General features: G+C 39.9%; 1 protein-coding gene across 2 annotated transcripts in view; it reads right to left on the bottom strand.

Moving 5' to 3' along the window:
* Positions 1 to 5177: 5177 nt before the first annotated feature.
* LOC108386225 (T-box transcription factor TBX18) overlaps positions 5178 to 12305 on the bottom strand; it is a 28395-nt gene continuing 21267 nt past the window's right edge. Inside the window, exons 7-9 of one of the 2 annotated variants that reach the window (XR_012124122.1) lie at positions 9648 to 9742; positions 9113 to 9275; positions 7952 to 8086 (exon numbers count right to left, since the gene is read on the bottom strand). Coding sequence is in view for 1 of the 2 variants with exons in the window: in XM_073219336.1 (XP_073075437.1) it covers positions 7362 to 8086; positions 9648 to 9742 (820 nt within the window). In the remaining variant the exon portion in view is untranslated. Of the gene's footprint in view, positions 8087 to 9112; positions 9276 to 9647; positions 9743 to 12305 lie in introns of both variants that reach the window. The other variant, XM_073219336.1, reaches the window with a different exon arrangement.

Below are 12305 nucleotides of genomic sequence, written 5' to 3'. Positions count from 1 at the left end.
AGTACTCTTCATGTAGGTGTAGATTAAAGATTAAAAAAAAAAAAGAAAGAAAAGGGGGATTACTCCTTGATAGGATAAAACTATTGGTAAATCAAAGATCAACGCATGCTTTAAATATCCTTAATGTTGATCACTTAAAGGGTGTCAGACGATCAGCTATGGAGGTACTCTTTTCTGATAATATTCCTTTCTCTTAATAAAAAAAAAAAAAAAAAGCAGTCCCTGTGTGCTGACCTCCAATGAGTTCTGCACAGTGGTATAGAGGGCATGTCAAAGTGTGGGCAAAGGGTTTGTTTGTTTCTATGCAGAAGATCAAGGCCTAGCTTGGATACCCAGAAAATGAACTAAGATACGATATGAGGAGGAGCTTCCGGCATTAGCAGTCTCTGCAGGACTCGTGCCGGGGGATGATCATCAAAAAGCCTCCACAGGGATCCGGGCGATGCTGCGGTCGTGGCTGCGTCCACCCCACCATTTCCTGGACTTGCCATTGGGATGAGGAGGGAGATGTCTACGCTGGCATGTACATACAGTGAGACAACGAATTTGAGTGGATCTGTACTGTTGGAACTCAACCATTAGTTGGGAGGGGTGCAAGGTGTAGCACTCCAAAATCTTATGACTGTACACTATCTACGGTTAAAAGGACATATGGGAGGTGAACAGATCCCAGAAATGGGCTGCTTTAATTTGTCTGATTTCTCTCAGACTGTTCAAGTACAGCTGGACAATATCCATCATATCATAGGCAAATTTTCACAAATGCCTACAGTGCCTAAATGGTTTTCTTGGCTTCACTGAAGATGGATGGTAATTATAGATTTGCTTAGTTTATGTCACCGTATTCCTATTATGTTAATATGTGTGCGCAAGTTAGTTAGTAGTTTAAAACCTACATGCTTAAGGTACTCTACAAGAAGATATGTCAAAGAAATAATCAATCCTCCCATGTTTTCTTCCATATGCTACCTCTATAGCTTTTCTTCTTCCTTCCTAATTACAACCCTTAAATAGAATTCGTGCCTCATATTGAAGTTACCGAGTGTCATAATTCCTCCAGGTGGTAAAGATACCTCGAGACAAGTGCTGGGCATAGAAGCCACAGGGCATAAATCTGCAAAGAAGTAAAAAGCTAACCTTTTCAAACAATATGGCTTCTCTCTCACTTACCAACTTTACATTTCCCTGTATGGCCCCGGAAGATGACTGGTTAGCCAGAGACGGGTAAGATTCCTCAAGGGAGGAACAACCTAAGACAGGCACAGTCGCAGGGGGGCCATCAGGTGAGAAATTGGGGATCAACAGAGGTGAGGCTCAGAACCTCATCCCCCCTGCTTTGAGAGAAATCTTCTGCATCCGTGGATGGTTTATTGCCCTTGTCTAGCTTGGATTAACACATAGTCTACAGGCACACACCTGATCATCTACAATTGCTCTCCTACAACACTAAACTATGTTTTCTACCTTTATCTTGCATCTACCTACCACTTCAGCATTTTATTAAAAATAAAAATAATAATAATAATAAATGGAGAAATGTGGGATCAACATATAAATCAAGTATAAAAATCAAATGAATATTCATATTTGACCTGATTGTTTATAGTTCATAATGTGTGATCAAAACTGAAAGTTTCTGTGATGAATGCCCTTGTACTGTTCACCATGTAAGAATTTATTCACTATGTAAGAATTCGTTCACCATGTAAGAACTTGTTCGTTATGCTTCAGAAAATTGGAGACTGACGAGAGTTAGGCTTGAGATGGACTAATGATTGTACATTGAGCATTGACTCCCCTATATTGAATTTTATTGTTGTTAACAACCATTTGATCAATAAATATGAGAGATGCCCCCTCAAAAAAAAAAAAAAAAAACTGAAGGATGTATAATTATTTACCCAAGAACATTTCAAGAGTGTTGGGAGGAGCGGTAATTTATCAAGTACTTTTAAATTTGTAGACCCCAAAACCATTTCAAAATGCACTTCCATTACTACTATCTCTACTAAGAATGTGAAAAGGCAGATTTTAAAAGTTCATCAAAATGTCTTGGCTCTCTCACTGAAAGCATGAGCAACAACAAAAATATAAGTAGATGAAGTAGATCTCTTTAAAATTAAAAATTTTGTGATGCAAAGAACATCATCAATAAACTTAAAACACAAGTCACCAGATGGGAGAAAATATTTGCAAATCATATCTGCTGAGGCTAGTATCAGGAATATATAAAGATCTCTTAGATCTGAAAAATTAAGACAACCCAATTAAAAAATGGATGAAGGATCTGAATAGGTATTTCTCTAAAGAAGATATACAAATGACAAATAAAGCACAGGAAAAGATGCTCAACATCGTTCATAGTCAGGGAAATGCAAACCAAAACCACAGTGAGATACACCTAGGATGGCTATAATCAAAAAGGCTGATAATAACTGTCAGAAAGGATTTGGAAAGATCCGAACCTCATGCATTGCTGGTAAGGATATAGATTGCTACAACCACCTTGAAAAATAGTCTGGAAGTCCCACAAAACATTACAACATGGCTCAACAATTTTGTTCCTAGTCAGATACCCGAAAGAAATGAAAACACATGTCCACAGAAAAACTTGTACACCAATGTGTTTAGAAACATTATTCATAACAGCCAAAAGAATGGCAACAACTGAAATGTCTATCAGCTGATGAATGGATAAATGCAATGTGGTATGTACTTACAATGGGATGCTATTCAGAAATAAGAAATTAAATACTGAGACATGAAAGAACACAAATGAACCTTGAAAACATTATGCTAAGTGAAAGAAGACAATCACAAAGGCCCATATATCATGTGATTCCCTTTGCAAGACATAGGTAAATCCAGTCCCAAATGGGCAAATCTATGAAAGAAAGTAGATTAGCAATAGCCTAAGACTTTGAAATAAAGAAGGGGCAGGGGAAAAAAGTGAAGGTGCCTGTCAATGGTCATGGAGTTGTGGGCAGGGTGATGAAGATGTTCTGAACTTTATTACGGTGATGGTTGCACAGCTCTGAATATACTAAAAACCACCGTATTATTCACTTTAGGTGAATTGTATTGTTTGTTAATTATATCTTAATAAAACTATGATTTAGAAAGTGTATTGGCCTTCTTATGAATTATTCTAGTGGTTTGTAGTTTAATATAAGTTAAACATGGACATAGTGTGTGTAAGCTGACCTAACCCTGTATAAATCCAACGAATTGCAGGTAAATCAACTATTTCATATTATTGGATCTGAGTCTTAGTGTGAAAAAGACCCTTAAAAAATACAAATTACAAGTGTTTTCTTGATGAGGATTTAAATGTATTTTGAGTGGACTTGGGATGATCTCTAGGTATTCTCATAGATGCCGTATCTATTCCAAAGTGACTTTATGCCATGCAGTTAGAAGTATCATCAAAAAGTAGTTTTATTAACATTTTTCTCTTCACTATAGAGTCACAAATACATTAAGTTCAGCTTCCTTCAAATACTAACATACTAAATTATGTCCTACATATTATAACTAAATAACATCGAATAACTAAATTCGATGGTGGTGTTATGTTCTTTGTAAAGATACACACACACACACACACACACACACACACACACAGGCAAATATATATATATATATATATAAATTTTTTTTCCAAAGGATGTATTTTAACAGAACTATTTCCTACTATTAAGCTGAATATTGTTTATACTTAAGGTCATAAGAACTTGAAATTGAAAGGAATAGTAAAGATGCTCATCCTAGTCACCCCTTTTACACACAAATAAACTGAGTCTTGATGGGTTATGTTTTTGTCCAAAATCATGGTTGGGAAACCCTTTGAAACCAAGTTTCTAATTCCCAAGGAAATATGTTCTAACCATACCAAAATTCTAAAAAAAGGAAATTTGTTTTTGACAAACATAGATGGATACTAACTTTTTATTTACTGGATGTGTCTGTACTTAGCTGTTCATTTCCATCACTGATAATGTTTTTAAGCTTTGAGCTCCTAAAAGGTTGTAGTCATATATGTCTACTTACGTGTTCACACATTCAACCTTACCTTCCACTTACCCGTGAACCAGTTTTAAAGAATGGTCATTAATGAGATTAAAACACTATGCAGTAATGATATAATACCCAATGGAAGGCTTAAGAAAACTTGCAGAGATGAGTCAATACATTCCCCAGGAGGAAATCCAGAATGGTTACACTTTGAAATGAAGGGTTCTTTACAAACCTAATTAGAGAGCATCGTCGTAGCATCTGCCAACTCTACCATGACTCCTAAAAGAAGCTCATGACATGATTATTTTTAATGGCTTTACACCAGGTTTGGTTAGAGTTCCCTCTTCCCGAGGTAAACTTCTCCTCCCTATCCCAATCTTCCCAGAATTGCCTTACTCCAAGAATTACTCTTTTCTTTTAATCAGACCTTCGAATGTTTTGTTTATCTCCAAAGCTTTTGTTAATCTATTTCACTGCTGATAGGTTTAAATCTGGGGAGGGATGTCTTGAGAGGAATTCACAATTTAAAAGTGAGGTTCCTTTTGCTCAAAATGTCATTAATTGATATAAAGAATGAGTGTGATCCTTTGCTATATCAGCACCACTGTGCCTCAGCCTCTTCTGGGAGCCACCGAAGTCTCCTGACCCCCTACATTCCAGAAATCAGGGGTCAGCAACTGGGTGCCCTGCTTGTGAAAAGCTGTTGACCTCTGGGAGGGAGCTTGTATGGAACCAAGTGTTAATTTTCAAAATGTGACTGGTTTTGAAACAGCAGCAACCTCATCTCATCACAAGTCTCTGGAATGTTTCCTAGTCAAGGGGTCTAGAAATGATCTGTCATCACTGGTCAGTGGTACAAGCATCTCATTTTTGTATCCTTGCCCTGCTCCCCTAGATCTGAAACAAAACATACCATTCTGCCCTTCTCTTTTCACATTTAAATTTTCATGTGCTCAACATTTGTCAGAGCTTCACTTTCAATGACATGACTAGGGCACCAAGAAATTATATTTAACACATGAGAAATGAATACCAGGCCCATTTCTCCATGCCTTATAATCAAAAGCTACAAAATCTGTGTTTGGAGTAGATATATGTGTGCTTATTCTTGCAACAACATTTTATAGACACTTGAAATGATTACCCTCCAAAGTCATAACCAGGTTTAGTAAAACACTTTAATATATAATTTCTTAAGCACTTTTTTAATAAAATACAGATATATAATAATAATTATCAATGCATGTATGTCATTTAATATAATGATAAAATGCTAGTCTTTGAAGTGACATAGTGATTAATATTTACAGTAAAACCTAAAGGACACAGCATCTGTACAATATTGCTAAATCTAAAAAAGGATTAAAAAATTCTACTAGTATTGTGGTGTCATCTCAAATTACCAACAGCAAAAAGGAAAATGCTCTCCTTATTAACAGATATGGGTACAGATCATTTCTTTCCAGGTTTTCTCAAGATGGAAAACCCTCCTATTCTCCTTGAATTATACCAAGGATGAACGAACTCCTAAGGACTTTTCCCAAATCTCTGTCAAGCTATTATTACCATATACAAACATCTTATACAGGTCTACCTATTAGAAATATTTCATGTCCCTTCATGCTAATCTTAAATTTAAAAATTAATACTAATTTGATGAACAGTTACAGAACCCACAAGGAAATTTATCAGTATCTATAAACAGAGACACATCCTGTGCAAATGCTGTTCATATAGTAATCCCCCCTAAATACCTAACAGCCACGCTGTTTTAAGCAAATTCTACCCTATCCCCATCTGAACTAAGGTTGAGTTTAAACAATTCTCTGTGGCACTGCTTTAGCTTGGCAAATATGTGAAATGTAGTGAGTCGATGGAGACACATTAATTTCTCAGCAGGTACCTGGTAACGCCCCTCATCATGCATTCTTAGCCTTTCCTATTCACTCTTAGCGTGCCATCAAAGTTACTTGTTTCGAAATCTTAAACCATGTATACATTTGATGGATTTTTAAAAAATTAATGCTGTTTTCATTTTTCCAGTTTTAAGGTTAAAAATGCTGTTGAGGTTAAAAGATTTATAGCTCCATTATCATAATTGTATCTTCCTCCTTCGTCCTTCAAGAGGGCCTTTATAATAATGGGCTTTGGCCTTTGCACCACAACCCCCAAAAGATAGATTGCTGGAGATAACCCCCTGAAATTCCTTACAGCGTTATTAACACCAAGAAGCCCTAGAATCTATCTGTTTCCGGAAATACTCAGACAGAGGGACAAGGTTAAGGAAGGGGGAGGTTTCAATTTGTAGGAGTTACCAGACATAAACAAGCAGCACAAATGCCTTTGTCCTTACGTACAGACCGTGGGTCAGAAAGCAAGATGGAAAAATAGGCTGAATGAAAAAATCTCACTACGAAAAAATAAGGGATAGTAACAACATTATTCCCCTTGATTTAAAGAGACAGCCATTTTTCTCACTGGAATCAAAGAATTTGAGGTGGATTTATTTTCTTTTTACCATTCCATTCATATCATATATTCCCTCCCTGGTGAAAATTGGAATTTAAAAATATTTATAGAACATTCTTTAACAGTCTACTTGATAAGCTAAATAAAATGAGCAAAAAAATCCCCAAATACTAAAAATTTATCCTCTGCAGATGAATAAGCACTTCTATATGCCCAACGGAAATGAAATGAAAAAAATGACAAACTTTTCCTCCACCTTAAGAAAATAATTATTATGGGTTATGGATTTTTACAGAACCGAGGTCATCTAATATCTGTGATAAATAAAAGAAAGGAGGAACACAAAGCTAATCCTTCACTACTATAAAGTACCTCAGAAATAATGCTAAGACCTCTCACACTGTGCCCAAGAATAGCAGAAATCACAGGACCCCGTATGCTGGTTACTGCTGGTTATCCAAACTTGAGTATGAAACTGTGTAGAGTGTTTTTCTGATGAATTAAGTTATAAGTCTTAGTCTGGTTAGTATTAGTGCTAAGTTTTAAGTTTGCTGTTTGGTTTTTAAGAGAGTCTGAGAACTTTGATGAAACAAAGATTTACGCCATTACTCTGTGCAACTAGATGAACTTGGGGAGAAAAGAGTAGGATGTGGTTTTGTAGACTAGCAAACTTGACGTGCTGTGTATAGTATACAGATGCACCACAGATAATTACAACTTCACCGTGAGAAAGTCAAATAACTCAGCGAGCCTTCATTTTCTATCATGTGTACATTTTACAAGCTACTGATAGTTTCTTTTCATACTGCTTGCAAGAAAAAGCAGCAAGAAAATGCATTAGAACGATTAGAATGTCATTTAACTTAAAGGCTTCTTCAGACCATATGTGCCGACACTTGAGATGATGACAGAGTTAAGCTTCCTAGGGTCCTAGAGTCAAAGAAACTCTGCTGACCCCCGCTGCTAAGCAGGTGCATGCCTTCCACAGGGGGCAACATCTGCCGATCGGTCATGGTCCCACTCGGGGAGGACCCCAAGAAACTTCCTTGAGAAGAAACAATTTTCTCAGGACTGGCAGCCAATTTGGGGGATGTGGAGAAGTTATATCCATACAAGGCACAGGGACTGTGCAACCGGAAGGTGTTATAGGAACCCTGATGGGTCTGGTTAGTAGTGAAGGCGTTGCTGGACGGTGAGGGCATGATGTACTGGAGCTGCGGAGACATCCCCGAAATCTGCATGGACAAGCTGGTCTGAGGGCAGCTGAAGGCATCCCCGTCAGTGCCACCCATGGACATGTTCACAGAAGTGCTGCTGCTCACGCCCACGTAAGAGGGAGTCCTGGGCGGGGCGAAGGTCTCGCCAGTCTGGCTGGTGAGCCTGTTGTAGGTCTCGGCCAAGGAGGTGCCGTATCGGTTGAGGGTGAGGCTGGCGCGGGCACAGGCAGAGTAGTCAGCTGGGGCCAGGCTACACAGCTGGCTGGTGTTGGGCCCCAGATGGAAGGCAGGTGAGGAGCAAGGTGAGTCGGACAAGAGATGAGGGTGGGTGGCAGGCACGCCCCTCCCAGAACCTTGGAGTAAGGGGGAGGAACTTGTATTTCCTATAAAAGAAGTTGAAAGGTTAAGAGCAACGTCCACAGCCATCTTTTCCACTCAGTTTTGTAAAAATGAGCTAGACACAGCTTGTTACAAGGGCAGTGACAGAGGTGAACAAAGATGGTCTCGGCTGTCAAGGAATTATAGTTTAATTGAATTCAGACTGGAATATTTTAAACACAGATTCTCTCAATGTATTTTTTTCAAAGCAAATTATCCCCCCAGGGAATAAATTTTTTTTTTTCAGAAGATATCAGGAAACTACCAGATAGAATTTCATTCACTTTTTCGGTTAGCTTTCTCAAAGTTTTCTCATTTACTATAATAAATATTATAAATACTGACTCTGCAACTTTACAAAATATAAATTTCATCTTACTCTATATTTGTTCCAAAAAGAGTAGCCATCACCTCTCTTGTACCCACATTTTACCCTCTCTTTCAGCAGAGCTTGCTCAGGATCAATATATTTTCTTGCCAAGAAAAAAGAGGGAACTCACAGGAAAGCCAAGCTGGCAAAGGACTCATCCTGCCACAGACATATCTGCAGCTCCCCACGGAAAGAGGTGTGCACCAGTGACTATGCCAAGCCTGGCTCCCGCAATAAAGCAATAGTCTAGAACTTCAAAGATCTCTTTTCCAACCAGAAAACAGGTTGGTGAACCACATGCAAACATAAGAGCAGAGGGCCAGCAAATAAATAGTCCTGTGAAACAGAGAGGGAGGTCAACCCTGCTTGCAAACAACAGTGGTAGTGCGGGTGACTCCCCCTCTCTGGATCTGCTGGCAGATTGATGTTTGCAAACTTGACAGAATTTAGGGGGAGAGGAGAATTCCAATGGGCAGGACAGGCTGTAAAACCTTCATTGCTCTAGCGACAGTGTTTTATACAGCTTCTCAAAATAATCTAAAAGCCCAATCCAACCAATGATAATTATCTAAAACCCAGCAGGCTAAATTCTCACTGGGGTGCTGGGCAGGATCAGGCATAAAAAGGCTGAGTGCGGAAGTGGGCTGGGAGGCCTACCTACCGAGCAGAGAAGGAAGGGCCATCTCTTTCCAGGCAGCTCCCTCTGAGGAAACACCAGCCCTGGGCTTGTGGGAAATACTCAGAGGTGAGCCCAGGGAAGTCTGCCGGAGTGTGCCTGACCTTCCATCATAAATCCAACAGGAGAACCCTGCCTAGAGGCAATTCTGCCGAAGGAAGAAAAAAGAGAAGCTGGCTAGAAAGGGTGCATTGGGACCGGCATCTGCACTTTCTTGTGAGGGGCACCAGGCATCAGGGCCCACTAATCCACCTCTAATTTTTACAAGAGATTTAGGGTGAGATGAAGGTCATGAAATACATGAACAGCCTAAAATATACAAAATTTAACCAACAACCACACAGCCACTTTTCCTGGACCATCCCCACGCCACACAGGAAAGATATGAATCCTGTAATAGGAGGATGCTGATGAAGAGGTTGCCACTACAGATGGAATAATGCCTTGAGCATTTTTTCAGTGCCTGAGCTTCTAGGCGGGAACTGGCTGTAGATAGGGCCCAGGAAACCTTGTGATTTACCTTGCTTGGGAATTCCAGGAATATCTTCAAAAGTGAGAGTCCGTAGTGAAGGTCTCCAGAATGCGTATGACTCCACAAGAGCTTCCAAACCCATTCTGAACGGAGGGGTCAAGATGGGGGGAGACAAAAGAAGCCTAGTTAGGAGCAGCTTGTCAGGAGCGTTCACCAGTAATAAGCAACGCAGAAGACAATGCTGGTGTCGACAGCGGCCCCAACCCAGGCAGGTGAGGAGATTGGCACAGGCAGAAAGAAATGCTTCGGAAATGGGCTTCCATCCTTTCACCAGTAGCACAGAGGGATGGGAGCCACCCGAGATGCCCATGATGTCCTGCAAATGTCCTCAGAAATCTAAACCGATCTCAGAGGATAAAAATCTGTTCCTTTGTGCCGAAGAGCTAAGGTAACAACCGTGCAGCTAAGGTAACAATCGTGCATCCGAGTGGATGTGAGTCCAAGGCTCTGCTGTGATCTGGGACACACCCTTCCTCCCCCTGTTACCTTACTTCTCCCTCTGATGAGGAAAGCTTTGCTAAGAAGTATGGCCTTGTAAAGCCACATCTTTTCTAAGAGGCATTTCTGCCCATCAGTTGTTGCCTCAGCAGCCAGCCTAGAAGAGTGTTCATCCAAAAAACACTGACATCTTTTTCAGGGGCACCATCTCCCTGACACCCAGGGCAGTTAGAATGGCTCTCCTTCCAGCAACAGGGCATTCAGGGTGGGCAGCCCTGGCCTCTCAGCCCAGTGTGTGGGATAATGCAGGAAGGTGATCTCACAGGGTGGTATAGTAGGTAGAGCTAGCACTGGCATCAAACACTATTTTAAAGCTCCTATATACACTTAATGAATGGATACTGAAAGAGTCAGGGTAAGTTGGTTATGGACTATTTAAATGATTCAGTCTTCCCCTTCTTATATCAGATAACTAAGTCCTCTAGGTTCTGAAAATGGGGCCCTTCACTCAACCAGCCCATGCTCAACTTTTCCCTCAATTGCCTTAGCCATAAGCAATTTATTAAAGTAGATAACATTATGCTTTTCATGAAACATATAGCTCCACTGTAGGAAATGCTTGTTTTCTGAGTGTCAGACAATACTCAGACATCTCTTGGGATCATTAGATACAGTTTTATTTAATACAGATAATCTGTATTTAATGTGGACGTTAAAGAAAGGGCTTATCTTTAATAGCTTAGACTAAGCTTGCTGCCTCCTCTGGATTCCTTGCAACCCCAAGTGATGACCTGTGAGTTAGGACTAGAGGAGGTTCCCCCCCAGTCATACCACCTACACAGCATGGAGAAAGCTTTCTGAACACCCATGTCAAGTGATATGTGCAGATAAAACCTTCTCACATCAGCTGCCCTTCTATTCCAAGGCTTCACACTCTGAATGTGCTTCCTTAGAGTGTTCAGAGTACAGACTATTAATTTGTTGATTCTGTCATGACTCCGTGAGGAGCACGGCTACCCCATCTTAGCGACAGAAGGAGACAGCTATCTGTGTATGAGTGGGCGGTGTGTGTGCATTCCCAGGCTTGCATACATGAACCATTCTCACATGAATCTGGCCTGATTCACCCTGAGTCAAAAGTTCAGCAAGGTGCTATTCTGAGCGCACTTTAAAGAGCTGTCACAAGCCCCACAAGGCTAGTCCCTGGCTGCCAAAGGGAAGGGCAGCTCACGGAGGGGGCCTGCATAGGCCTTTCCTGGGCTGTACTGAGAGTGAAGGGAGGAATCTGGCTTCAGAGTTGTCAGTGTGCCACGAAGAGGACTACTGAGTAGTAAGGATACTGGACTGGGGAGTCAGGAGAACTGGGCTGTGACTGCAACTCATTAAAACTTACTGTGTAATCTTAAGTAAATGTCTTAACCTCCCTGGACTTCAGTTTCTCACAAAGTAGAATAAAAAAGCACTGCATCCTCTCCTAACTCTAAAGTTGTTTCCTACTAAGTGATTTTTTTCCCAAACCAGATATCATAACTGTGGTTGACTACAAGCCAATCCAAGATTACTCTACTCGGTAATATTTTATGTACATTAAAATACTGATTTGGGGCAGTTTGGCAGCCAGGTCAATTCCAAAACCCCACATAGCCTGCAAGCTGCATTTTATGTTTAACTAATGAATGATAGGTGCTCTTTAGCTGATTACTCTACATTTAGCCTATACTAAGTTTTTATGACTTTGTAGAAACAAGCTGTTTTGAATGCTAGGACACAATTTTTTACAAAAATGCTTTTTCATTACCACATAGATGAGTTTAAGTTATCATACTTTTAAATATTAAGAATACTAAAGTGGTCATGGAGTGGTCTCAATGGGTGTTTACTAAGAGGTAATTAATGAGCATTCACTAGGCTTAGAAATTTATTAACTGTAGAGATGAACATTACTGCATTATTTGCTAAGGTAGTATAAACTTTATTATGCTTCATATACAAATCCATAGACTAAATTCTTGGAGAGAAGTTATTATCATCACAAACATACAACCCTTAAGCATTAAGGAGATGCTCTGAAGGTGACGTATCTACAAGTGATCTGATTTGGAGCTATTGATATTTTTCCTGAGGCTGTTGTTTCACACTGGAAGTTCCAGAAAGGATTTCAGATATTTTGCAGGAAACAGTTATAAAATATTTATTAGCTGAATCTGG

This window comes from Manis javanica, chromosome 13, assembly GCF_040802235.1.
Source record: "Manis javanica isolate MJ-LG chromosome 13, MJ_LKY, whole genome shotgun sequence".
NCBI lineage: Eukaryota > Metazoa > Chordata > Mammalia > Pholidota > Manidae > Manis > Manis javanica.
This window is presented reverse-complemented; position numbering and strand designations above follow the sequence as displayed.